This window comes from Nematostella vectensis, chromosome 5 (assembly GCF_932526225.1).
Source record: "Nematostella vectensis chromosome 5, jaNemVect1.1, whole genome shotgun sequence".
Lineage (NCBI taxonomy): Eukaryota > Metazoa > Cnidaria > Anthozoa > Actiniaria > Edwardsiidae > Nematostella > Nematostella vectensis.
The window spans coordinates 11,693,439-11,720,465 of NC_064038.1; the positions used below are offsets into that span (position 1 = coordinate 11,693,439).

General features: G+C 42.5%; 2 protein-coding genes and 1 long non-coding RNA gene across 8 annotated transcripts in view; 1 reads left to right on the forward strand and 2 right to left on the reverse strand.

Annotated features, from left to right (window-relative positions):
- The window catches only part of LOC5517708, a 41,643-nt gene extending 17,322 nt beyond the window's left edge, over positions 1 to 24,321 (forward strand). For 5 of the 6 annotated variants that reach the window (XM_032362187.2, XM_032362183.2, XM_032362185.2 and 2 more), the window contains exons 13-57: positions 391 to 468; positions 1,022 to 1,197; positions 1,388 to 1,460; positions 1,523 to 1,615; positions 2,304 to 2,560; positions 2,661 to 2,769; positions 3,232 to 3,453; positions 3,892 to 4,017; positions 4,098 to 4,181; positions 4,458 to 4,595; positions 4,716 to 4,966; positions 5,063 to 5,162; positions 5,323 to 5,427; positions 5,528 to 5,775; positions 6,317 to 6,416; positions 6,824 to 7,013; positions 8,536 to 8,695; positions 8,885 to 9,026; positions 10,018 to 10,179; positions 10,547 to 10,746; positions 11,052 to 11,193; positions 11,409 to 11,816; positions 12,140 to 12,356; positions 13,300 to 13,442; positions 13,629 to 13,853; positions 14,057 to 14,310; positions 14,575 to 14,680; positions 14,804 to 15,160; positions 15,741 to 15,776; positions 16,556 to 16,673; positions 16,961 to 17,032; positions 17,341 to 17,412; positions 17,507 to 17,578; positions 17,778 to 17,849; positions 18,255 to 18,323; positions 18,430 to 18,501; positions 18,709 to 18,780; positions 19,384 to 19,455; positions 20,164 to 21,203; positions 21,484 to 21,629; positions 21,902 to 22,064; positions 22,191 to 22,251; positions 22,586 to 22,781; positions 23,330 to 23,485; positions 23,928 to 24,321. In XM_032362187.2, coding sequence (XP_032218078.2) covers positions 391 to 468; positions 1,022 to 1,197; positions 1,388 to 1,460; positions 1,523 to 1,615; positions 2,304 to 2,560; positions 2,661 to 2,769; positions 3,232 to 3,453; positions 3,892 to 4,017; positions 4,098 to 4,181; positions 4,458 to 4,595; positions 4,716 to 4,966; positions 5,063 to 5,162; positions 5,323 to 5,427; positions 5,528 to 5,775; positions 6,317 to 6,416; positions 6,824 to 7,013; positions 8,536 to 8,695; positions 8,885 to 9,026; positions 10,018 to 10,179; positions 10,547 to 10,746; positions 11,052 to 11,193; positions 11,409 to 11,816; positions 12,140 to 12,356; positions 13,300 to 13,442; positions 13,629 to 13,853; positions 14,057 to 14,310; positions 14,575 to 14,680; positions 14,804 to 15,160; positions 15,741 to 15,776; positions 16,556 to 16,673; positions 16,961 to 17,032; positions 17,341 to 17,412; positions 17,507 to 17,578; positions 17,778 to 17,849; positions 18,255 to 18,323; positions 18,430 to 18,501; positions 18,709 to 18,780; positions 19,384 to 19,455; positions 20,164 to 21,203; positions 21,484 to 21,629; positions 21,902 to 22,064; positions 22,191 to 22,251; positions 22,586 to 22,781; positions 23,330 to 23,485; positions 23,928 to 24,050 — 7,478 coding nt within the window. In that variant the 3' untranslated portion in view covers positions 24,051 to 24,321. The remainder of the gene's footprint in view (positions 1 to 390; positions 469 to 1,021; positions 1,198 to 1,387; positions 1,461 to 1,522; positions 1,616 to 2,303; positions 2,561 to 2,660; positions 2,770 to 3,231; positions 3,454 to 3,891; positions 4,018 to 4,097; positions 4,182 to 4,457; positions 4,596 to 4,715; positions 4,967 to 5,062; positions 5,163 to 5,322; positions 5,428 to 5,527; positions 5,776 to 6,316; positions 6,417 to 6,823; positions 7,014 to 8,535; positions 8,696 to 8,884; positions 9,027 to 10,017; positions 10,180 to 10,546; positions 10,747 to 11,051; positions 11,194 to 11,408; positions 11,817 to 12,139; positions 12,357 to 13,299; positions 13,443 to 13,628; positions 13,854 to 14,056; positions 14,311 to 14,574; positions 14,681 to 14,803; positions 15,161 to 15,740; positions 15,777 to 16,555; positions 16,674 to 16,960; positions 17,033 to 17,340; positions 17,413 to 17,506; positions 17,579 to 17,777; positions 17,850 to 18,254; positions 18,324 to 18,429; positions 18,502 to 18,708; positions 18,781 to 19,383; positions 19,456 to 20,163; positions 21,204 to 21,483; positions 21,630 to 21,901; positions 22,065 to 22,190; positions 22,252 to 22,585; positions 22,782 to 23,329; positions 23,486 to 23,927) is intronic. The other variant, XM_032362189.2, reaches the window with a different exon arrangement.
- LOC116601422 lies at positions 17,336 to 19,466 on the reverse strand. Its single transcript, XR_004290018.2, has 2 exons — positions 17,484 to 19,466; positions 17,336 to 17,417 (listed from the first exon to the last, which is right to left on the reverse strand). It is a non-coding gene; the product is annotated as an uncharacterized LOC116601422 (long non-coding RNA).
- Positions 24,322 to 24,550: 229 nt separating the features above from the next.
- Positions 24,551 to 26,991, reverse strand: LOC116613348. Its single transcript, XM_032373941.2, has one exon. The coding sequence runs from the start codon at positions 26,582 to 26,584 to the stop codon at positions 25,028 to 25,030; it is 1,557 nt and encodes a 518-aa protein (XP_032229832.2). The 5' UTR covers positions 26,585 to 26,991; the 3' UTR covers positions 24,551 to 25,027.
- Between the last annotated feature and the right edge of the window lie 36 nt (positions 26,992 to 27,027).

Genomic DNA, 27,027 nt, shown 5'->3' on the forward strand with positions numbered 1-27,027 from the left:
TAGATATGGTGGTAATGTATGGTTAGATATGGTGGTAATGTATGGTTAGATATGATGGTTATGTATGGTTAGATATAGTGATTATGTATGGTTAGATATGGTGGTAATGAATGGGTAGATGGTGGTAATGTATGGGTAGATGGTGGTCACGTATGGTTAGATAATAGTCATGTATGTTCAGATTGTGGTCATGTTTTGGCTGAGTTGTTGCATCCATCAGGCTACGTTGCAACGCTCGCCTCGGGAACAATAAAGATCAAGGAAAATTTACCTCAAAAGTCAATGTAGGCTGCAATAACTAAGTCTAAATATAACTACCACCAAAACCATACATAACCACAAGTATTCTATCGTCATAATGAGTTAATTATTACTCTGCAATCAAAACAGGCGTCAGACAGATGGAATTCGACATCATTGGACCTACATTAATACATGCTGCTTTGGGATCTACCCTCGCGGTCAAAGGTAGGAAAGCCATCCCACTCAACCATTACTGAGGTTTTAAATATTTTGAAACTCCCGCCTACGATTTTCATCAACTATATCGCCTTCTGACATCCTTCAGAGTACATGTACCACATAAGCAAAGAGCCGTGGACCTAAACCAACAAAGAACAATGTAAATGGCAATAAGGACCAATAACCACCACCACCTCCAACAGCAGCATCAACAACGACGACAACAGCAATAATGATAACAACAATAACAATGACAATAACAACAACAGCAACAGCAACAACAACAACACAAGTAACAGTAACAATATAACGACAAAGCTCCTAAACGCACAGGAGACGACTAAAACAATAACAACGACAACAGCAATAATGATAACAACAATAACAACAACAGCAGCAACAACAACAACACAAGTAAGTATTCATAACAACAAAGGGCCTAGAGCGCTAAGAAGACGACAAAAACAACAGCAACGATAACAAAAACAAAAACAATAATGATGACAACAAGAGCAACAACAATAATAGCAACCAAATGTTTTCACACCTTATCTTGCAGCAAAATACATATTCTGTTGCGTTGGAATTTACTGTCCTAACTGTACAATAAAAGTGGAATTTCTAGCCTTTGGTAACGCGCTTTTGGTCAGCGATGGACTGCGTCCCACGTGCACGGAGATGGTGTTTACGACCATCTTAGAGGCTGTTGTTCAACCGGGGTTACATCTACTAGAGGTGAGACATTGTTGTAAGGCGGCTTAGCGCACAAGAATGGTTGTTTTGTGCAATCTTTAGTAGAAGCAACGAACTTTTTTATAGAAAAAAAAAATAACAACAAAAATCCTTTTCCCATATGATATCTATGACTACACCCCGTAGATCCTAGCTACGCGCCTAAGTATGTTCTATTTCATTCACTATTAAGGTTGCCTACTCCTTTGTGAACGACAGTGCTGTCATGGCAACCAAAAAACAAGTGGGGGAGATACAGGTTAAAGGTAAAATAAATTTTAAATAACGTTTTCAATCGTTTCCCAACTAATTCCCTATCTGTTTCTAGTTGCTTTTCTACAAAATCTTACTTTTGCGGACGGCCTTCAAGGATGGTTTCTAATCGGCTGGAAAATAGGTTTCTTCATGAAACATCATAAAGGTGGAGTCATGTTAATATCAGCAATTCTAATTTTTTTTTAAATTGTGGTACTACCATCTAATTTTTAAAAACATTGTCCTGTCCAAGATCCGCTGGAGACGCTCGCCCGCGGTGCCATCTTCAGTGACAACGCTTACACACTAACTCACTCATGATTGTAAACTGTGTGGGGGAGTCAGACACTCTTGAGTGTGAATACAGTGTGAATACGGTGTGAATACACACTGAAGAGTAAATTCAGTTACATGTGACGCTCGGATCATGTCTCGCCATGTTAATTCACGATATTCAAATGATAAACATTTTTTTTGGGGGGTAAAGGTATCGTGTGTTGAATTTCTAGCAGCACAAGCTGATTCCCCTGACATTTCTTTAAAGGCTTTTTGCACTCATGTTGCCCATGTTACTTATTTGCACTTCGCTCACGTGACTTTTTAAGTGTCGAGTTCAAGCCAAAATAAACATAGAAATGGCTGCGCCCGTCACGCCAGAGAACGACGAAAAAATATATTTAAATAAAAATTCCCTTTATGGCGAAGAAAACGTTCTGGCATCGTTAAGCGCTGAATTATCTTCTTTTTGTTGTCGTTAATTTTCTGCTAAAAGCTGGAGCGCGCGAGCTCGCCAAGCCAAAGGTCACGTGATCTACTTTTAGTGCAAATGGCATATTCAAATTTGATTCCTACAGAACCCTATGCATATATCTCTGAGCCTGTTGAAAGCCGGCTTGAGAGTCCGATCCTGGAATGGAAGCCTTTTCTTCGTGTCTCCGGCGCATGCGTCCGATTCAGTTATCTCATGCCACAAATCGAGGGTTCGCCAGAGTTACAAGTATACCTAAACTCTACTACGACCAAACCCCGGTTGCTATGGAAACTCAGTGGTTACCATGGTACCGAGTGGTTACAAGGCAGCGTACAGTTGGATGCAGAACAGGGAACAAAGGTATTTTGGAAACTTGAATAGACATGTACATTAGAAAAAAAATACTGTAAAAATGCAGCACGTGTTCCAAGTTTCATTTTTTCAATGGTCACATGTTTAGATCGAGTTCATGGGTGTCTCATCAATTAATGGATCAGTTGCCATAGCAATAGATGACATCATGATCACGACAGAGAAATGCGCCACAAGCCCCTTGTATGCTGCGCCTGGTAAGTATCGTCGTCCTCGTCATCGGCGCCACCATCATAAGCACCACTCACAATAAAATTGGGCCCTTGAAGAGTGAATAGACGCTGCAGTCTGTCTTATACAGTTGAAAACAGTTGAAGCATTAAAAAACTAATAATAATTTTTGTTTCATACATTTACTACAATTTTAACACATGTTACCCGAACTTCCGTCAGGAGTCATCCTCTATGAGATTTCTATCCCTCCCCACCCTATAATCCGCCTCTACCTTGCTTCCTCCCATTAGCCCTATCACCCCTCCCCCCCCCCCCCTTCCTCCCCCACCCTTACCTTCCCATTGCCTCCTTTCCTTCTCAGGGCCCTAAACTAAAATATGTCGGTTCTTCAAAATCAAATCTACTCTTTAAATTGGTGTATGTAATTTCACGAAAAGCATACAGTAATTCTTTTTCCCGTTCTTATGTGTTCCCTACTGCTCCAGGTTACAAGTGTGCGCCGTACGAGTTTCAATGCACCAGCGGTCATTGTATCAGCGGCAGCTCTCGTTGTGATGGTGATTATAACTGCATGGATCGTTCTGACGAGGATGGGTGTAAATGTTTCACCAATGAACTCACGTGTTCATCCGGGCGATGTGTCCAGTCAATCAATTTATGTGACGGTGTCAGAGATTGCGAGTACGGTCTTGATGAGCTTAGATGCGGTGAGTTCATATCAAGCATAATCTTTTTTTCAAAGCAGTAGTTTTTCTACTCGGCAAGCAGTGATTGGTCAATTTTCCTTCAATTATCTTTTCGCTTTTTTATCACTTTAGAACTGTCCGCGTAAAGAATTTACGCGTAGGATCTCACAGGAATCAGTTACGTTTTTGTTTTGCCCACGATCTTTAAAAAGCGACCAGACAGATTTGAAAATACAACGCACTCGACCCGGACGTTTTTAAACTACTAAAGGCGCGCAAAAAAATACTATCGCTTGAAATCAGTAGAATTTAAAACCTTGTATTGAGGCAGATTAAAAACATTTAAATTATTTGAATGACATATCGAAAGCTATATCTTTTGCTATATTTTTGATTATTTGGTTTTTCCAAAAACATAAAAATTTAAAATAATATTAAAAGCTTCCCTCATTTTCACAGGTGACGGGTGTAAAAATAGTGAGTTCTTGTGCCCTGATAGCACGTGCATTCCATGGAGCTCCACGTGCAATCAATCAACACAGGCATCCCATTGCCAAGACGAAGCCGATAGACCAGCCGTGTGCGGTTAGTTGTGTCTGTAATTTTTCATGTCGATTTTGTATTGTTGGTAGGTTTGACGGCTTTTTTAAATGTCTTTGTTTCAGGTTCCAGTGTTTGCCCACTGAATTCACTCAATTGCAAGGATAACATACCGCAAAATGCTGAAAAGTGTCGGTTCTCATTTAAAGGTGAGTCTACACTAGTAAAAAGCACAAGGCAGCAGCTACAAAGATTGTTTTGTTAAGATAAGGTAGAAATTCTACTGATTAGTATGCCAACGTAGGCTATCGTTGTTCTCAAGTTAAGTTGAGTATGCTGCCAATCAATGTGAGTTTCTCGCAGAATTAGCTATAACCTCTTCGGCAATCAAGGAGGCCACACTAGCATGTTGGCCTGTTAAATACCATATCATTCGTTTGTTTTGCTGGACCATGGACATTTCAACATCTTGATATTCTTTGAAGGTCGATGCGACTTTGAAAGTGGTCTTTGCGGTCTGCGGCATGGCAACACTACGCGCATGCGCTGGAGCCTGGCAACTGGTAACACTCCCACAGAAGACACGGGTCCGTCATTTGACCATACTACGTATTCTAACAAAGGTACTTATAAGAAAAGAGTCCTGGAGGGGGTGGGGGAATTCCAAATCCAGCTATTTTACCCGTTCCGCCCTACCTGATATACTCATTTTTGATTCACGTGATCACCTCTAAATCTTCTAGGCTCCTTTGTTTACATTGAGGCGTCCCGTGAGGCTTCGGGATCCAAGGCTTGGCTCTCCAGTGACTGGATGAATCCGGGTTCAGCGGTGTGCATCCAGTTCTGGTATCACATGTATGGAGTGCACGTGGGCTCACTTAGCGTACTCGCCGTGACTAGAACTGACCAACTGGTGGTGTGGCGCATGGCAGGGAATAAGGGAGACCGCTGGATTTTTGGTCAAACTATGATATACATCAAAGGCGATTTCAAGGTGAGTGCTGTTTGATGGTATGCTCCTTTTATCAATTGCTATCCCGATATAGATGGCTTTTCACGATGTTCAAGATCCCTTGATTTTTTCTTGCAGTTTGTTATTGAGGGAATCCGGGGTGACGGTAATCTGGGTGATATTGCTCTTGATGACCTCGCCTTGCTGGAGGGAAGATGTAACAAAGTTGAGCAGCAAAGTAAGTGACGCCGTAGCTATCGTGAGTCAGAGCTGACAGCCAACCAATCCGCCTGTTCCCCTGTATCACCAGCACTTGATCTTTTGCCCTCTGAAAGGCACACCAGTAAAATATAGTCGGGGCTGCAAGTTTCATACGTATTTCGGCTATTTATTTGAAGTGCCCGTCTCCTGCTCGTTTGAGAGTTCTTGTGGAGGATGGGACATCGGTGAAGACTGGGAGATGTCAAGCAGTGAAAGCGCAATTCCGCTACGCCCAAATGAAGGTATGGAAAAATTACAACATTATTGTTGTAATAAGCCTTGACACCTTAAGCTTAAAGAGTCTGTTTGTCAAAGCAAGACATGCATTTTTTTTTTATAAAGGCAGGTATCTATTTTTGAAGAAAAGGGCATCTTCTCCCAGTCAGGTCCTTTCCCCAATCTTCCCGGCTGGTAAGTGGCGCTGTCTGAGGTTCTGGTACTACATTGGGCTCGGCAACACCGCTGAACTACGCATACGCTTGAGGCGTGAGGGTAATGAGACTGATGCCCAGCTTGGCGCCACTAGTCGACGAACCAATGAATGGACATTTGTGCAGTTGTCGATGGAAAAAGTGTCACACACAGTACAGGTAATGCATAAAGCTACCCTAATTTACAGAGGGATATCCCCAATGAATATTAAACAACTTCCTTGGAAAGATCTAGCTTTCTGGTGTAAACCTAACTTCCTCATATGGTAGAGCGACCATCCCTATAAGAGTAAACCAAACTTCCTTATATGGGTAGATCTTACTTTCTTATAAGGGTAAACCTTAGTTCCTTATATGACCTAACTTTCTTATATGAATAGTTCTACTTTCTTTAAAGTTTATTTCGACTGGAAAAGGAAACGGAGATGGACATGGCTAGACGTAAGATGCTTATTTCGCGTGTGAAAATCGGTGCATCAGATACGAAAGCGGAGTAAAAAAATCCTGTCCTTTATTTTGCGCTCGCGTATGTTTATTCACACGCTTTAGTCTACGCTTCTCTCTGCGTCTCCTTTCCTTCCCTAGTGAAAACCCGGCTTTATAAAGGTTAACCCAACTCCTTATGGGTAGACCCTTCCGTCGGATGTCAAATGGTCCCTTATGGTCATACAACACCTGACGACTTTTCGTCCCATTTCAGGTCACCTTTGAAGCGTTCTCAACCGGTCCAGCGCTAGCATTAGATGACGTGTCATTCCTAGAGACACAGTGTGAAGACATGCCTTGGACACCTTATGCGGGTAAAACCAACCATTCTCAAGGATCAACAGTACATGCAACATGCAAAGCATTTTTCTTTGCTTCAAACAATCTAATAAACAAATTTCATCCAAAATCATTTCCATTCGCTGATTTAGGTTGCGATAATATCCATAAAATCTGGTAAATACAGCATAAGATGTCATATTATTAGTTATTTTCAATATTGCTTCTTATAGTTTGTCCTCCAACATTGGCTCTGGAAACAGTTAAAAGATGTGGCTCGATATGGCTCTTTAAGTTGATTGAAGCCGCAATGCAGTACACATATTTTATACACAAGTATATCATACTCAAGGATATCATACTCAAGTATATCATACTCAAGTATATCATACACAAGTATATCATACACAAGTATATCATACTCATTATCTTTATTCTTCAGACTTTTTGCCTCCGCCGCAGCCAAAGTGCAGCGAGAGTCTTGGAATGCAGAACTTCAAAATCCCCGACTCAGCAATAACAGCCTCTTCATTCCAAAGAGAAAGATCTGCGCCACGCATGGGCCGATTGCATCTGGCGTATCGAGAATCCTCCACTGATTACACAGGGGGGTGGTGCATAGGAGCAGGAGGGTGAGTAATCACGTGATCGTTGCCGTAAGAGGCTCGTTTCTTGGTGAGGGGGGTGGGGGGCTGTTGGGGCCGATTGAACTTCGCATATCAAGAATCCTCCATTTACTACACAGGGGGCTGGTGCTTAGGAGCAGGAGGGTGAGTCATCACGTGATCATCGCCGTAAGAGGCGCGTACCTTGGTGAGGGGGAGGGGGGGGGGGTGATTGAACTTCGCATATCGAGAATCCTCCATTTACTACACAGGGGGCTGGTGCTTAGGAGCAGGAGGGTGAGTCATCACGTGATCATCGCCGTAAGAGGCGCGTACCTTGGTGAGGGGGAGGGGGGGGGGGGTGATTGAACTTCGCATATCGAGAATCCTCCATTTACTACACAGGGGGCTGGTGCTTAGGAGCAGGAGGGTGAGTCATCACTTTACCATTGTCATAGCCTGCGTAGCAAATGATCCCGTGGGTTTTGAGCGAAAGGAAACCCAGAGAAACAGAGGAAACCGGCGAGAAGTTCGATATGCCTCATTTTGGCCGCGCGAAAGATGGGGCGAGCGCAAAAAAGTACTTGCGGGGAAGGGGAGGGGAAAAAAGGGAACGCTTGCTTGCAGACGTATTTACTTGTGGGCAAAACAGCCACCAGGTCATCGCCTTTCATCAGCTGCGTAATTGCAGAGTTTTGCTCTTGCCTCAGTTCCCGACTGAAACCCTTCGTAGCTAGAAATTCTACCGCTTCTATAATATCTCGGTCTTGTTGTCCCGTCGCCATCTTAAAAGTTATGAAGAACAAGGCCGAGTTGATGTGCGATATGTCAATCATCCGTCTAGATACCGCTCCAATCACAGGCCGCTATTTCCCCGTTCGTTGGCGAACGGGATAATTCAAAACCACAAGGGCTGCAGCAAGCATTCCTGTCTTTTCCCTTCCCCTCCCCCTTCTTCCTTTGCGCTCGCCCCATTTTTCGCGCTGTCAAAATCTCGCTCATCAAACTTCTCGTCATTTTCTGGGTTTCTTTGCGCCCAAAACACACGGGAACGCTTGCTACCATTGCCATTACAGGCGCCTACCTTGGTGAGAGGGGGTGGGGGGTGGGGTGCGGGGGGGGGGGATGTAGTTCTCAGAATCAGTAGGGTAATCCATGCTTTTATCACAGGCGCATGATGGCGATTATGCGATCATAACATTGGCGAGGGGTAGTACGCCGGGTGCGCGCGCGTCCCCTAGGCCGCCAAAAATGGGTCATCAAATACTTGCGCCTGCATCATTTTGATAATCATACTCATAATCATAATTATCCTGTTACCACCAACAACATCATCATCATTAACAAGCAACATCATCATCATCATTATCAAACAACCTCCTAATCATCATTATCAAGAACATTATCATTGTCATTTAGACAAAAAACAATTCATCGACATCACTTTCTTTTTCAGAATCATCAACAACGTCACAAACACCATCGCATCATAATCGTCATATGTCTACCATGCATACTGAAAACGATAATGTCCGTTTTTCTCTTGCAGTTTTGAGTATTTACAAGTAGATCTTGGTAGCGAGAAGTTAATCACAAAGGTTTCCACTCAAGGAAAACAGGAATTCGATTTCTGGGTGACGGAGTACGTGCTTAGCATTTTGAAAGGCGGTTCGTGGTCATGGTACATAGATTCATCGAATAAGATACGGGTAAGTGTCTGTCTGTCCGTCCGTCCTCCCGTTTGTCTGTCTTTCTGTATGTCCGTCTGTCCGTCCGTCCGTTTGTCCGTCCGTACATCCGTCTGTCGTCTGTCTGTCTGTCTTTTCGTGCTTTTATGTGTCCGCTGATAGTCTATAACGTCTGCCTTTATAAATTGGTACTTTTTATTCTCTTGACAGTACTTTGATGGGAACTCTGACAGACATACCGTGGTATCGCACCGTTTGCTTCCGTCTGTACAAACTCGATATATACGAATCCACCCATTGCAATACAGCAAATATGCGTGTCTCCGCGTCGATTTCTTCGGCTGCTCAATCGGTAAGACATTGACAGTGTTTGGAGAAAAAAACCCGATTATTTATAGAAGCTATTAAAACTATCCAAACAACTAGCGACAGACAGCTGAGTGTTATTTCTTTGTTCACTTGTTATCAATATGAAAATTAAAAGCTACTTTTATGAAATCTAGAAAAAAATTGTTCAAATTTTTTTCGTATTGTAATGCTTGATAACAAGTGCCCTCCAATAAATTTTAGCAATGCACTAACACATAAAACAATTAAACAAAATTCGATTGGACGTGCTGATCGTGCGGCACTTATCAATGGCAAAAGCCAGCAACAAGGCTGAAGCCTCGATCAAACGGGTGAATGATAGTTAAACTCATCGTCAGATAAGTTGGGGTTAGGTATCGGAGCGCGTACTGGTCGCCCGACCAAGCGCTACCCAGGGAACCATGGCAACCGGGCCACAGCTCCCCGCCACAAGGGATACCCGTCACACTGATTTCTCAGTGGAATGTACTTAGCATAAGCTTCGGGAGGGTGGGTGGGGACTAAAAAGCGTGGATCATATAGGTTTGCTTCACTCGAAACGCTGCCAGTGCAATAAAGGCGCGGGGTGGTCGTTCTCCTGACCAGGGGCCGGCATTCGGCCCCAGGGCGCGCGACCGTGACTCGGTTTAACTTCGTCTAAATTTCATTCAGACACATTTAAATGAGAGTCTTAACTCTCATTGCCGTTTGACCACTCTCATCTCTTATGACTTTCATTAACTTTAAACATTAAACCCGGCATATGAGCCGTTTGATCACGTTGTGTGAGAGGTAATGACGAGAATATAAAGGTAAACAGTATTCACAAAGTAAGATTTAGCAAGTAATTACATGAGTGATGAATCAAATGATTGACTAACGCTGGTTTTCGGATAAAAAACGTGACGACGTTCATCAACTATTAACTTCTGATGACAACATTGTGATCGAGCCTTTACTTTATAGCTACTTTCTTCGTTTAATACCATTTCTAGACCCTCCGATAAGTAACAAGACCGAATGTGGTATTCCGCTGGGTATTCAAAACGGCAGAATTACCGACGCGGCCATCACAGCCTCCTCGTCCCAGGGCGCCGCTCATCGCGCGCGGCTACATACGGTCGGGGAGGGAGGCAAGCCGGGGGCCTGGGTTGCAGGTAGGTGTTAGATGCTGTGAAATGAGATGCTGTTGCTTCGACACGGATACTTGAAGTCCATAACCCATAAATCTAGACATATCTTCGATAAGGAAGGTGGTGGTGTGTTTTGTGGAAAAGTCATGGCCACCAGTGCCGACACCCTGGGATCTATCCTGGATCCACTCAATTCTTTACTCTCAGAAGATTGTTGCTATTTTGGTGAAAGTTAAAGCATTTGTAAAGCATAAAAAAGGTGGTGCTTATGTCACCTATTGGAAAATCCAATCAATACCAAAACCTGTAACAACCGGAATAAAAAATCTTATCTAAAAGTTTATATGGACTATAAAGTTTCAGCGATTTCCATTATATTGCCAAATTTCAGGAGTTGCCAATTTAAGCCAGTGGCTGCAGATTGACTTTGGTGGTGTCGCTATGGTAACGCGCATAGCAACACAGGGCAGACACGTGGGGCAGGAGGAGTTGGTGAGCGGTGGACCTCAGCACTGGGTGACGAGGTTTAAGGTGTCCTTCAGTCAGCTGGGAAGAGCGTACGAGTGGTATAAAATTAACGGTTCGATCGTGGTAAGTAAGTGGAGGAAGTAATTCTGAATGATACACAAGGTAAATAAAGCTTAAAGTTAATATTTATAGTTTAATAGGGTGTGGTGTAATTTCTGAATTAAGAGCCTGTTTTAGATTATAGGCTTAAAAAATGGCTAGGCCAACAGTGCCTTCTATGCCCTCGACAACGTTGTGTATGGCAGTTTACAGCTATCTCTATTGTTATTACCATTATTATGACTTGTTTCGTGCTAATAAGAATCATGCTTGCCTTTTCCTCCGTGTCCCATCCATTAAGCAATAAACCCCTCATACTGTTTTAACAGGAGTTCTCCGGTAACAGTGACATCAGTTCCGTTGTGCATAATGACGTGAATCCACAAATCACAGGGCGGTACTTCAGACTTCATCCGGTCACGTGGAACGAACACCCTGCCATGCGCGTGGAGATGTATGGCTGCCTAGCAGGTATATACACATATTTTACGTCACTTTCTGTTAAGAATAGGCGTGTGAAGATGTTTGGATGCTGAGCAGGTAAGGTGACGTCATTTCCGGTTTATACAAATGCATAGCTGCTCAGTAGGTAAAAAAACGACATGCTGTGACGTTACTTCCGGTTATTTCATATCAGTCATGTTCTCGTCATGCTATATATCTTAGCAGAGCTCCTTGTGTTTTAGTCACCAAGGGAATCAAAGCAATAGAAAATCTCGGCTGCTTTAAAAGCAAGGGACCAAACCCCACCCTCCCCTCCCTTGAGAACATTGATCCTGGCCTTGAGGGGGGATACCAACAGCGAGCTGGCGCCATTTTGCGCTGCGCTGACGCTGCGTTCCATCGCGGTTACGAAGTCTTCGGAATCCAAGATGGCGGCAAGTGTGTGGCTGGAGGCATGTCTGACTATGGCGGAAATGGTGGCTCGCTTGAGTGTGCCGATAATGGGCGCGGTGCTAATGGTGCTAACGAAGTGTATAGAATCCACAGGGAGTGTGCGTGGGGTCACGAGCTTTGCACGTGGACATCGAAGGGCGGTAACGGCACCTGGATGCATGTTAATGTGACGGATTTGAGGGACGCTTTCAAAGGGGGTAAGTGAAAAAAGAGAATGTCCAAGATCTCGTCGTCCAGAAACGTTATACTGTCGTTTTTTTTAGTTCGCTTGTTCAATTCCTTAATAGGATATATCAAATACCACCATATTTAAGCCACTTTGATTAATCTGTTTTTATTGCTGTAGCGCTGTGTAAGTCGAGAATTCTACATGAATTTATGTTTCCACGATTTTTGTGCCTGCCACCTAGGCCCTAACGTTTTAGAATATCACAGGTTTCCCGCACAAATGCCTCAAATAATTTTCGTTAAACGTCAGATAGATCTAATGACGCTTAGAGAATACCTCTTTTTATTTTAGGTGATGATGATGGCGTAGAAACAGTAATTTTCCCCAACCAAACACAGCTCAATACCAGACTGCCAATCAAAATGACTAATGAAATCACTCTATGTTACTGGGTCACGTGTGACCTTTCGCGCCTTGAGGTTGCCATGGAAACACAGGACGGAAATACTGTTATAGGCTTCACCCAGAGACACTGCGCACTTCAGCTCAAAGTTCTTGGAAATACGATGTAAGTACAATTATTCGATCTCGTCTCTCCACAGTGTGATCCCTTGTCATACCTCCGACCCACTCAATAGGGGGGGGGGGGGTATGGATATTTTCTGGAACTACACATTCCTCGCACTGGCAGAACACTGAGGATAGACTGTTGTTAGATATTTTAAAGAATGAAGTGCTTTTTACTTAGGTTTTATAATAACATGACAAAGGTCTAGAAATAAAGTTGAATGGGTGAATAGTTGATTGCCAGTTTTATTAATAATCAAAAGAAGCTCGGGGTAGTACCACTTTGTTCTAGGCGCCAAGGGAATTAGAGCATATTCATAATCAAAACCGCCCCCTAAATAGGCTTATCCTTGAAACCTCCATTTGATTTATTTCCCGGATTCCACCACGCTCAAGGGGTACAGCCTTGAAGGGGTAGCGATGGGTAAATCCGAGACTTGCCGAGACCCGTGGAATCCAAGCCCGAGACTTTTGTCAATTTTGGAATCCGAGCTTTCACCGGTCTCTTAACAACCTAGCCCGAGCTTTTTTTCGAGCTTGTTTTTCTTTACAATGCTACACTGCGAAAAAGAAAGGAAAACCCGTTGCATAGTTACAACAAAAAACAGATCGCGTTTAACAAGAATTCGGGACCTTGAGATTGTGTTTGAAAATCCGAGAGTTCGAGACCGTGGTAAAAAAAAGCGAGGCTCCCGAGACCCCTAAAATTTTGAAATAAAAAACAAGACTTCGAGATTCGCGAAAAAAACGCCGAAATTTCGAGAATGCAAATTTTTTGCGCAATTTCGAGATACCCATTGCCTCCCCTCGCTTCCGTAGACCACCTTGTAATTCTACAGCTTGCCTGTTGTCTTTGCTGTCAGACAATACTTTTAAAACAATCTTATACTTGAGCGAGCTGTTAATGTTAGAGTTATTTAAATCAGTCTTGGTTTTCATGGCAGCTCCTGCGATTACTGTGTTTGCAATAAAATATGGCGTCACGTGTGTGTCACGTGGAAGTCACATGCCGGAGTCTGGGAGATTTACCTTGATGGGCAGGTCGTCGGTTTTGGTCGCTGGCTCAGTGCACGCTTAACATTACCAGGTATGGCAATATCTATCAAAGTCATAATACTCGAAAGGGGCTTACTTTTGGGTGCACAGTCAAACGGTCATGAATGAGCTCTCATTAACTCTCTTTTTCGTTTGATCGGTGACGCTATCGTTAAGAGAGGGAAGTCTCCCTTTATTAAGCATAAATGTATTTTGTTTACCTTTTAATTGTCTACAGAAACAACGCACATCTCCATATTCCATGATGCGTTCAACTCGTCCTCGCCTACGAAACTGACCAGCCTGTCCGCATGGGGTCACGTGATCGTACCTGAGGAGATAATGCGCATGTCATATGGATGTGGTGACGTCAAGGGAGACATTATGAACTGGGAGAGTCTCTTCAAACTAATGAGAGTATCGTATCGGACAGAGAGACAAGCAGATTGTAGGATTGCAAAAGGTATAAGATGCATGGCAGTCTCATATGTATTGTGCTTAGCTTTTCTTTGTAGTGCGGGGTTGAAACTAATAACAGCAATACCAGCTGGGCGTCCATCAAATTATTATTCTGTAAAAAAATTAGCACAATCTGCTGGTATAGGCACGGTTCGTCCACGAAAAAGCCACTGCACGATCGTTTTCACGAGTTTGGTTTAATTTCAGGCGGGATGCTTCTGAACATTTCCTCAAATGCTACTGTTCTATCCAGTCCGTGGTTTAACCGTTCCGGCTCAGAGTACGAGTCTTGCATGAGATTTCGTTACCTAGCAACGGGAAGAAGAACCGCTAGACTCGTCGTCTCGTTGAGAGTTGAGGGGGATCCTATGGGCGAGAGGCCGGTGTGGGGGGTAGGAGGAGATGACGGAAGGGCGTGGCGGTACGGACAGGTAGTGATCGGCACCGTCACTAGATATCAGGTATGTCAACAGAGTCGTAGCTAGTAAAGGGAGCAAGAAGGACAACTTTAACCACCCTATATTTAAATTCTAAAATGAGTCACAGAGAACAATACATGGGAATTTGGTGCTTATGGCTGATTTTATAATTTTTTGGCTGAATTTCTGGATCCGCCACTGAATTGTACGCACAAGTTGTCCAGCATAAAAGGAAGCACTTGTTTTCGCCTTCCTGTAACTCGCTAATCTGCTTCTCTAAATCAACAATCTAAAATTGATTTTCAGGTCTCCTTTAAAGCGGAGTCCGCTGACCACTCGTCCGTGTTTGCATTGGGGGGTGTCTGGTTTAGCTCTGGGTATTGCGCAACCACGCCTCCAATAGCAGGTTCAGGTATAAAGCACATTCAGAACATTGATTTTTGTTGTCTTCTATCAACTTTAAATATTCGAAAAAGTAAAGTGTTGATAGACGACAATTTTTGCATTGTAAATTATTATTTGTTGCTTGTTGCAGCATGTAATGAACACTTCACAGCGCCATACGGGAACATCACTTCTCCAAACTACCCCGGATATTACCCACGTGACACCAATTGCGAGTGGCGGATAACCGCCCCTGTCGACCATGTGATCAGGATTACATTCCGGTCTTTCCATTTGGCTGAGCTACTACGCTGCACGGGAGACTATCTCGAGCTGCATGACGGGATACCTAATGTTTCTCACAAATCGTCGGTGATTGGACGATTTTGCGGCAATTACTACGCACCTGTCGTTGAGTCGTCGGCGAATCAGATGGCTGTTGTTTTTAAAAGCAGCAGCAGCGGCGCTGCCGCAGCATCTGGATTCTGGCTCTATTACGAGGTTTTCGGTAAATATTTTTGATTTTTAAAATGGGCACTTGCATGGCTAGAGGTTTGGGGTCAGATTTTATCGTAATTTTGGTAATACCGAAATCACTTGAAATATATGCGGAACCGTCTCAGAGGTTTCCGGTAAATATTTTTGATTTTTAAAATAGGCACTTGCATGGCTAGAGGTTTGGGGTCAGATTTTATCGTAATTTTGGTAATACCGAAATCACTTGAAATATATGCGGAATCGTCTCAGAGGTTTTCGGTAAATATTTTTGATGTTTAAAATGGGCACTTGCATGGCTAGAGGTTTGGGGTCAGATTTTATCGTAATTTTGGTAATACCGAAATCACTTGAAATATATGCGGAATCGTCTCAGAGGTTTTCGGTAAATATTTTTGAAGGGCACTTGCATGGCTGAAGGGTTAGGGTTTCATCGTTATTTTGGTAAGCTTGAAACTACTTGAAATTATGCGGAACCGTCTCAGTGAAGTACGAGGCCAAGTCGAATGAATATATTGCGTCACATATGATCAAAAAATTTTCTAGCTATCTTACCATTTTATCTATTGCAATGTTGATTTATTTTGTTGCAGAAAACAAAGACGTAAAATCATGTTCTGGGAGTAATGGTAATTATTAAAAAAAATATTGAAAATCCGAGCTTATAAGGGAACTTTCGGGATCCTGCTAGCCGACTCTTCATCGGGATTATTCGGAAATATTTTGTTTTCGAATATTGGGAATTCTGTGGCGTGCGCGAGCCGGCTGCAGGTTACTTTCGGGACAACTAAAATAAACTGCTTTTATTACCGGGTGTTAACTTAAAGAAAAATGTACAAGTCTACTTTTTAACAGGGGCGGTTAGTTCGGGGAATGGGGTTCCCACACTTTTTTCCGAGCATTCAGGATTCATGAAGAATTGAGGAATTGATAATCAGATTTTCGATTGAAAAACCAACATAAAACATAAAAATTAAGATATCCATGTTCACGAGTAAGGTCAATGGCAGTAATCAATAAATATTATTCGTCCATTCCACGATTCACGATAATTAAAACATATCAGTCAATCTTGTTTTAAAAACTGTCGTTTTTCTTCACTCGTGTTTTACTACGATTTTGGCAGCCATATTGGAAATGGCCCTAGTCCCTAACGTTTTAGAATATCACAGGTCTCCCGCGCGCTCGCCCCAGGCTCTTTTAGACCATTTAGAAAAACGACAGCCATTGATAGATATGAAAACCTCACGAACATTACCCTTACAGAGGTAGTCCCAGGCTACCCTTGACCTGGTGTTCCTAGGGAGTTGTATTACTGTTGTTTGTCTTCAATTTAAAAAACATAAATATAATGACCTAGAGCATCTAGTGCTCAAGGGCTTAATCCATATGTTTGTACTACCATCAGCTGAATGCCCTGCCAGCTGCACGTGCTACCAGTCGTCAGGAAACACCCCTCGCTTCGTGGTTGAGGGCAGATTGCTATCCGCTGTACCACGTGACATCCCAGAATACACCGCGGTATTGTAAGTACCAGGAAGTCTGGCCTAGGCTGGGCATAGGGTGATGTAGGTATGCGCTGCACTTATAAATTCGATGATATATATAGTTTTTTCGATATACGGCAAAACAATAAGACACCCAAAAATAAAAAAATAAAGAACTAACGAATGAAATATCAAAAAATTAATAATTCAATTTTTGATATAATACACTATAATAAATAATACTACCACCATCAACAACAACAACAACAACACAAAAACAACAATTAGAAGACGTTTTTAATTTATAAAATTCTTTTTTTTTCAAGGTTACTTAAACGCAGTCGCATCATCGAAGTCAAGAAGTCAGACTTTGCCTCGCTCGCATCGTTGGAATACCTGTAATAAGTTACGCTTCTCTGCATTTTTCTCGCTCCCATCCTTGAAATGCGTGTTATTCACTCTGTTATTCACTCTAAATCACAGGGTGCCTAGACAAGATTCGAACAGGCAAATATATGAACATGCCAAGCAAAAACAATATGTAAAAAATAATCCGCCGATTCTTCAATATGAAGAGATCGCTTTTTGGTGGAAGAGGCGTGTGCCTACTCGCGTTTTTGTTGCGAATGGCCGCTATTTCATAACAGCGGTTTTGCTTTGCAACAGATTTCAAGTGCCTTGGGTTATCAATGTTTTTTTTCTCTAGTGATCTCAGCGGAAACATCATCCTTCGCCTTCAAGATGGAGCATTTTCTAATCTTCCCTCCATCAAGGATATGTAAGCTACAAATGAAAGCATTATTAGTCGTATCCGAATCCTAACAGCTGTAAGTGCGGTATCATAATTACCTGAATACTTATTTCCCATTTAGTAAGCTGTCCTCCAACTTTATACAGAAGCTGCGGCACCAAGTTTTCAAGGGTCTTTCATCCATAGAAACATTGTGAGTATAAGCTCAAAATCATCATTGTTATCACTGTCATTGACAAAATCGCCATCGCCATCGTCATAACCATCGCAATCCTCATCGTCAAATATAACCATCGCCATTTGCGTCGCCTTCACTATTACCACCGTCGTCGCCATCTGCATCACCAATGTCGTCGTCATCTAACGTGATGATTCTTTTTAATAATTGTCAGAGATGTATCGAGCAACATTCTAGACGATATTGGACCCGCCACTTTCAGCTCAATGACCAGCCTCAGAGTTTTGTAAGTATACTTAGTTATCAGTGCACTATGGCTTTTAATTATATGAGGGAACATGTGTCCAGTGCCCAACACAAAGAGACAAACAGACAAACAGACAAATAGACAAATTCGTCTATTTGTCTATTTTAGACAAATAGACAACAATATCAATTCACAGGGTTTTTTTTCACATGATTTACATATTCACAGGGTTCTCATAGGTTTCTCACAGGTTTTTTCACAGGTTACTTTCCAGTAGTGAAATAGACAAAGAGACAAATAGACAAAAGACAAATAGACAAATAGATAAACAGATAAAAACACAATAGAGAAAATTCTAGAACAACCACATCGTCAACAGCGCAAGAATATCACAACCACCAACAACAAGTTATCAAAGGCTTTTTTGTTTCATTTCTTGTCCAGGAGTCTGAGAGACAATCACATTACGTTGCTAGAGGATTTGTTCCAGAACTGCACTAATCTAACGCATCTGTGAGTAAACTTTTAAGATCCGAGTGAAGTGTTTCGCATACCCACTGTGTACTATTGCCTGCAACTTTTGTAAAAAGGTTGATATAAAACTGTTTTTTGTTTGCAGCTACCTTCAAAATAACAAAATCGAGCAGATATCAGACGAGACGTTGAAATCACTCAAAAACCTAAGAGTTCTGTAAGTATGATTTTGCCGCCTAGTGTATAGTTTATTTATTAATCGGCCACCTTTTTTTTCCTTATCGCCTTACAGTCGATTACTCCCACTGACTCATCCAACACACGTGGTAGCATTTGTTAAGCTCTCATAATTGGTGGCTGAACCACCCACAAGTACCATAGTCGAAATATTTCACATGACAAAACGGAAGTTCACTTTATTTAGATATTTAAACAACAACAAAATCAAGAGAATCAGCCAAGACTCGTTCCTCGGGTTGGAGTCTCTGCAAACACTGTAAGTATAGGCAACCAGAAAGGATTCTACAAGTAATACGAAAATAGATGGCCATCTTTCATTCTGTGTCGTGTTCCCTCACCACGCCTGTTGTGTCTGTAAAGGCCTGTGGCAGTGCCGGTCGTGGGGGCCTGGACACGATTAGTAGAGAGCGTACAGTGTCCATCTTGGAATTAAACTCATGTTGTTAAGTTCAATCTTATTTGAGTTAAATCTTGTTAAATCCAGTCAAGATATCCATAGTTCGGTAAGGTTGTAACAAAACGCCCTTGCTACTATGAGATCCCACCGAAATTTATTTTATTTTTGCTTCTTTAGTTCAGTACTTGTTCGTTTTCTCTATACGGGAGGGACAATTATATATCTGAGGGGTAGGGGGTTGGTACTCGTCCCGGCTATTTAATTCTTTACAAATCGTTTACCTTATTTATCCACTATAAAGATTGTTTATAGATCAGTGAACACCGCTAACAACCTCTCAACATTTACACACCTCTCTCGAAGATTGTACCTATAAAATCATGCTTTATAACATCCTTTAACCCTGTTAATCACTCAATTGTGCTGTCAGTTGGGTATTTATAACCCTGGTTAATCAAACAGATATCTGCATAACAACAAGATTTCAACAATCACAAAGGACTCGTTTAGAAGTATGGGTCGCCTTCGATATTTGTAAGTTCTCATAAGGTACCGAGGAAAAAAAAGTTATAATAATCGTACTTAATCAAAATAACTAAGATTTGTGAAGCAACGTCTTTATGATTTATTACCTCTCTTGCACACTTTTTCTACACTCATCCACCTCTTCTCTTTTTCTCTTACCATCTTAGCATCAATAAATCGCTGATTGATTTGTTATAGAAACGAGTCTCATTACTAGTTTGATTTAAATTTTGCATATTTAAACTTTGGTCGAAAAACTCAAGACGAGACTCAGAATAGAAATTGTGAGATTGAAAATAGGTTGACGCCCCTCTACCCCTTGGTCCACCGTCTATGTTGCCACTTCCTTCACGTACTTTTGATTGATATTTTCACACCAATCCTAGCCCAAAGGCGGAATTAAGACATTTCTTTAGATAGATTTGGAAAAAAACAAGGACCCAGAATCTTTACAACTTTCCAGATTTTTGTTCTCTTGACAAATTCCTGTACCTTCTGAACAGACTTGTTTCAACCATCTCTTTTAAGGACTATGACAAAAAGTGTTGCTCCAAGGGTGTTTGTCCCCTTATACTTTTAAAACCCATTAAATTTCAGCCCCGCCCCAAAATGACTGTTCTAGGGCACTGTTTTTGTAGCACCCACCGTTACATTTCTTTGTGGCACTGCAATCACCCTATAAAAACCCATGAAAGTATCATACTTTATCAATCGTAGGAAACTTGACCACTTCACTCTTTGCTGCTACGCCTCGCTAGCTCTTCCAAACGTCGACTGCCAAGCACCAGCTAACGAGTTCTCGAGCTGTGACGACCTGATGAAAGACAAGACCCTTCAAGTCTGCATCTGGGTGCTTGGCATCTTTGCGTTCTTCGGGAATATATTCGTTGTGGCTTACCGTCTAGTCGTGCGTGAGGATAATCGGGTTCACTCCCTTCTATTGACGAACCTCGCTATCTCTGATTTCATGATGGGTCTCTATTTGCTTATTATTGCCTTCAAAGATGTGCAGTGGCAAGGAGAGTACTTCAAGCACGATCTGAGTTGGCAAGTCAGCGGATTGTGTCAGTTCGCAGGGGCGCTCTCAATGATCTCAAGCGAAGTCTCGGTGCTTATGCTGACCATCATAACTTTAGACAGATTCATATGTATCGTGTTCCCTATGAGGTTTGGCAGACTTGGCTTAAAGAAAGCTATTGCAATATGTATTCTTCTTTGGACATTTGGGACTCTCATTTCAGTTGTGCCCATTCTGGGGATTGAATATTTCCATGACAAGCAATTGGATATTGGATTCTATGGCCGTTCCTCCGTGTGTCTTCCTCTTCAGCTTAGCTCAGACCGCCCGGCTGGATGGGAGTACTCTGTCTCTTTCTTTATTGGGCTAAATTTTATCGCCTTCATGTTCATACTGCTGGCTTACATCGCCATGTTTTGGACAGTGCGGAAGTCTTCAGCAGCGGTTGGATCCAGGAACGCTAAGAAAGAGTCTGCTTTGGCAAGAAAGTTAATGGTTATCATTTTGACTGACTTTTGTTGCTGGATGCCCGTGATTCTTATTGGGATATTATCGCTTACTGGAAATTTTCATGACCCGCAAAAATTAGCATACGTTTGGATAGCGGTGTTTGTTTTGCCCGTAAACTCAAGCATCAACCCCATCTTGTACACTTTTTCAACTGCGCATGTCAAGAAGCGGGTGACGCAGTACAGCCGAAGCATGTCGGGATTCGTGCAGAACACGATGTCATCAACAGGTGAGATGAACAGGGAGGGCCGGATAAGGGAGATTTGTACAGAGCACAATATCATTTACAGGTCAGAGGGGAAGGTCAGGTATGAGAGACTTTTATACATAACCCTCTTCCTTCCCGAATAAGGGGAAGGAAAGGTCAGATTTGGGAGGGATTAACGGATTCATGCACGTCTTGGAGACAAGGAAAAATTCACGACTCAAACCTCCCCCCCTTCACTTTTCTAACGGCAAAAATTAAGGACTTAAAAAAGCTGCACCTCAACTGTGTTCTCCCAATTCAGCCTCCATTCAAGCAAGTCCTGGTCACAGTCCCCGCAGGGCAGACAAGAAACATGTCATTGCAAAAAAAGTGTCGCCTATAGGCTCCTTAACGACTCTCAAGATCACTGGAAGAGCAGAGATTTTACCGGAAACAGGCAACGGGGTGGTAAGTATGGGAGAGAAATGAGCCATATAAGGTCACGTGAGGTAGGTGGGGCGGGAAAATGATATCTGATAGGGAACTATTTCCTGATGCTCGACACCTTTCTATCAAGACGAATGAAAGCAAATCCCTTTTACACGATTGCCTCTACGCAATATTATCCCCTTCTTTGTAGATTAAATTTTTCCTTCTTTTTACTATTTATGATAAATTGTGATTCCTTGCTGTTATAGCTTTTTACTGCCTTCATAGTCCTATTCTTTATCTTTCTCAAGGGCTATATCAAATGCTTGGTCTCTGGCGCGACGACAGAGCGATTGCTAAAGGTGTTTCCTGGACAGAACTCGAAAGAATTCAAACGAGAGGTAGCAGTGCTGACGAAAATAAACTCGGGTCGAGACCACGACAACCTGCTTAACTATCGCTGGCACCAGAAAGGTGTGCCAAAGGAAACGCATGCTGTTTTTTTAGGCCGTCAGTCTGTCTGTCCCGTCTATGTGTCTGTATTTTTGTTTGTTTGCATAAAAAGCTAGCTATTCACCTTGCTTATGATCCTCTTTACAGGAGAATCTCTTGTTTTTGACTTGGACGGCGCAAAAGGGATTAATTTGAACTCTAACTACAGGTATGCTTGTAAAGTAATCAGAACCTTTTCTCGTATGTGATGATACGCATGCCATACAACAAGTATGTGTTTGCGCGAGTCCTCTTGTAAGGAGCTGCTTCCGGGTTCAATCCAGAGTCAAGCTAAGGGAACTTTAGAGGTGTTAAATGGGAGCCGTGAATCCTCGTACTTCATTGACATGTATCTGAGAAGTGAATGAATATAAGCTGCGTGGAGTTAAGTCAGTCTCAAGTGAACTGGGGAAGCTGTATGTGAGCTATTTGATCATGTATGGCGATGCTGATTTGCACTTTACGAAGATCTTTCCCTCCATCTCGTTTCTCTGTCTCGTCAGGGTAATCTGCTTCGATTACTCCCCATCCATGTCAGCCTTGAGGGTCTTTCTGCGTGAGGCTGGGTTCAAAGTGAGCCTAGAGACTCTTCTAGCAATCTTTTTAGACGCTCTGATGGGGGTCGAGCACCTTCACAAGCATGGCGTCGCCCATGGCAACATCAATCAAGACACTGTGCTTGTCTGTCAGACGAGAAAGGTAAGGTCTGTGATCGCGAGGCTGGACTGCATTTGAAACGGTGCCTTAGGCGTGACATGATGAGGATGGCGCTTCTTCCTAACTGACATGGTGTTACAGTGAAGTGACTGCGGCGAAGTGTGGATCAACGTTACCGTGAGCGTGACTATGGTAGTAGCTAGAGACCTTTGTCCGGTTGAGGGTTTAAGGGAAAAGGAGGATTTTCCTCCGTATATCCTTTATCATATTACAACTTAAATGGGCGTGTACCAACCCCCTCATACCCACCCACCATCTACGGCCTCCGTGACAGTGTTGTAAAGCATTTTATCGCATGGCAGTGGTTTGAGCGTGAGGATTCTCTGGACGAGTAAGCGCAGCGGCGGTGTGACTGTTTCAAGTTGAAACGTGACAATGTTGTGACCGTGACATGGTATAGTGTGGCGTTCTATAACCGTGACATGGTGTAACGTGACGTGACGTTAGCGTGATTATAAAATGTTTGGCCTGAAGGCAGTGTGACTAAGGTATACCCGTCCTAGCTTTTGACGTTATGTTGTGAACCACAGATTCCTTTCAGCAAAGCATGTATCGGAGGTTACGAGACAGCTCGGGTAATTTCCGGGAGAGGTACGGATGCTTATCGGAAAGACGTCCGCCTACTTGGAAAGCTTCAACAACTGACTCTGCGCAGCTGTGGACACGACAAAGACTTAAGTGCGCAGGTCAGGTGACCAAAACAAGGTCGGGGGGATAGGGGGGGGGGGTTATGTATTAACATAGAGATAATTTTCAATGCAGAAGTTTTAAACTACACGTGCAATGGATTTATATTTCAGTACATTTCTATTTTTTTTACTGTAGCTGTGTTATGGTTGCTTGAATGACTTTTTGCCAGTCGTTGATTCCTTTTTCGGGAAATGTCTAAGAGTTTTCAAACCATTCCTTTTTGAGAGCAATTTCCTTGGACAATTAACCGTAAATTTCGCTAAAATCTATTTTTTTGCGAATAGTGACAATAGGGTTTTATGCCTGTGAATTGATTGACATGTGCTAATAATTCATCACCATAATATATACGAAAAGCGATTGAAATTACTTAAACATCGTCTTCATAGATAGATATTTGATTGACGTTTGTCATGCTAATGCATATCGTATCCATAGATACGAGAGGTGATTGACATGTGCTACTGGGATTCGACCAATTGGAAGCTCAGAGTCTCGGAAATACGACAACAGCTAGAGCAGGCGTGGATCTCAACCAACGATTGGGATACCTGTGTGTAGAGTGAGCTAAAACAGCAAGTCAGCGTCCAAGATACAGTTAGAGCATGCGCGGAGGTCTGCTATAACACACTTGGAGTGAACTACGTGTCACCTGACAACTGTCAATCAAACGGAAATGAGGAGGTGGCCTTCAAACGCCTGTTAGCTGAAGTCTTTAAGCACTTTAATCACATACAGATGACATGTTTTATTGTAATAAGTTTTGTATAAAACATTATTTGATACGAACTGCTAAAAACCAAAATGAAAAAAAAAGCAGGTGAAAAAACAATAATTTGTATTTATTCTACTTTTACCGCTTAAGTTCGAGTGGCGTTTGTGTTTATAGTTTTGATTCTACAGAGCAAAGATTTTGCCCCTTTGAAACGTGTCGACGAAACAGCCAGTGTCGTCTGCTAGCTGGTTTGTCCGTGAAACAATCACGATGTTATGTGATATCCTTATAATAAGATGGACCCTCAAAAACATTGATAACTTGCAGAACAACGCTGGAGACCTGCCCAAAATGAGACGCGTTTAATGACTCGTATATCAGCGCAAAATACAAATCCAAATAAGCAACAATTACGCAAAAAACACACACAAAAAAAGCGTTTACTAATATCTCATAAAAAGTCTTTGAACCTGCAAGTGTGTTTTGGAAATCATTATCGTACTTATGGGGAGTGGCTATTGTGTATAAATGATTCTGCTATACGCTGTGTTACCCCGGGCTTCAGACATTATCATCAACTTTTCCTCCGAAGGACGTCTATAGTGATCGTGGAAAGGAGTTCTAGTAGCAATCATTATATACTTCTTTTTTACGGAAAGAATCTTTATATCAAAGAAAAAGGCAGCAACTTTAGATGTTCCCAACACTACCCCTGTTATCATCAACTTTTCTTTCGATAGCACTTCGATAGTGATCGTGTGATATTCGGAAGGTATTTGAGTAGCAATCATTATATACTTTTTTTTCCCGAAGTATCTTTATATCACAGAAAGTGGCAGCAAAACTCAGGGGGTCCCACAACTAATCCTGTTATCATCAACTTTCCTTCTGACAGAACTTCGATGGTGATCGTATGATATCCGGGAGGTACTCGTGTAGCAATCGTATAAACATCGTTCGTACTTCGTACTTCCTTTGCGTTAACAGTGATTCCTGTATCTCTTTGTTGGTCCAGGAAAACTAGTCCCTCACTTCCCTCGCTCTCAAAGTGTATTATGAGACTAACTGATCTAGACTGGACCTCTTCCGTGCCGGGTCTCCAAGGGGGTACAAGGACCCCGTATTTGATAGTTGCCCCGGGACCACTCCCAACCCATCCTCGCTGGCGGTCCATTCTCGCCATTTCCTGATAGTCAGTGTTCTTGTCGAAGTTCAAGTAAGGCTTGACAATAAACGTGAATCCTTGGATTGATAAGGGCTTTAAATTTAGCGTGCGATGGTAGAAGTCTTGTTTGTAGTTTGGAGTGACACTTGTCGAACACTTTGGATTTGTGATAATTTCTAATGGATTATCTAACAGTAGCGGCTCAGGCAATCGTGGGACTGCAGTAGTGAACTGATTGTTCTGTATCTGAGCAAGGAACACTTTACGTATGTAATTGATCAACAGTGTCCCAATGTGCGCATGCGCCTTTATCGATATATGGTTCGAGTCTCGGCTCGACATTTTGGACGCCATGTCCGAATTCTTGACTCTTTGTCCGCCGACCATCGGACATATAATATCCCGTAAGCTAAACGAGGTTATCTGGTAATGCTCTGCTAACTCTGTTTGTCCCAGGTCTTCAAGGTTCACGCACTCAGGATTTGATTGCCCACTGAATGACCCCACTGCATTGACATAAAGAACATCAGGAGCCGAAAAATAGCGAAGTAATCGACGGGTCAACTGCTCAAGTGGTTTCGCCTTCCCTGGTAACTTATAATTCACCGACTGTTCAACCAAGACAATGTCAATGATTTGATTAACAGGGATAAACGCATCGAAACAATACGCAAAAAGTGCGCCCCCTGTGCCGCCGATAGCGATGTTGAAGACCTTGATATCCGATCCAGTGATTGGGGCAATCGTTCGTCTCCACCATCGAGTGAATATGCCATAATAAGTGCTCTCTAAGTTCCCCTCTCGCCGGTCAATTCCGCCACCCGCACTGTTAGATCCGCCTATGATAAGAAGATTAACAGGCTTTTTATCAAGCGCTTTGCGAAGTACTTTTTGTAGACGTCTTGTGTTCCGCGGGTACACACCATGTTTGAAGTAAGACTGGTCAAGCTGCCATAGGAATTCGCTGATATTTCTCGGAAAATTGAGTGTCCGTAAAGGTTTGTTATTGCTGAGACTCTGTATCAGTCTTATCTTAGTTTGGCTCAACTGTTGGTTTTGTTTTTCTGCTTGTCGTTTTTCGACTTGATGGCCATATTTCCGCATCTCTGGTTGGTACAAATACGGGGACTGAGGCCTCACGGAAGAAAACACAACACTGGCAGTTAACAAAACACTAAACAATGACAAGTTAGGCAAAGATGTTGACGGCGCCATATTGATCAGAGCAGGAAGGGTTTCCCAGGATCATGATCCATGCTATAAAGATCATGCTTGTTGGACTGTGCTATCCGAGCCAAAGAGTGGCGCTTCATGCTGGGATATCGTAAACCCATTCAAGGGTTTCTAAGGTGATTTAATTGTTTTGTTGTATAGCCTCTTTTAGGGTGAGTGTTTTTAGATTACAATACCTGTTGTTTACCTGTCAGCTTACGTGTTTTACGTCACGGGCTATGCATCTCGTCACGAAACCTGTCACACAATCCTCTCGTGATCCGAAAACAGGTGACTAGAAATCTTGTCACGCAAGCTCACACTACTCGTGGCAGATCTTGAAACGAGTCTTGTTGTCACGCAAATCCTTACTTTTTTTCAAATAATAAGTGAACTATTTCCAAAAAGTGAAATTTGCTTATAATGATGATATGTCTTTTGGTTCA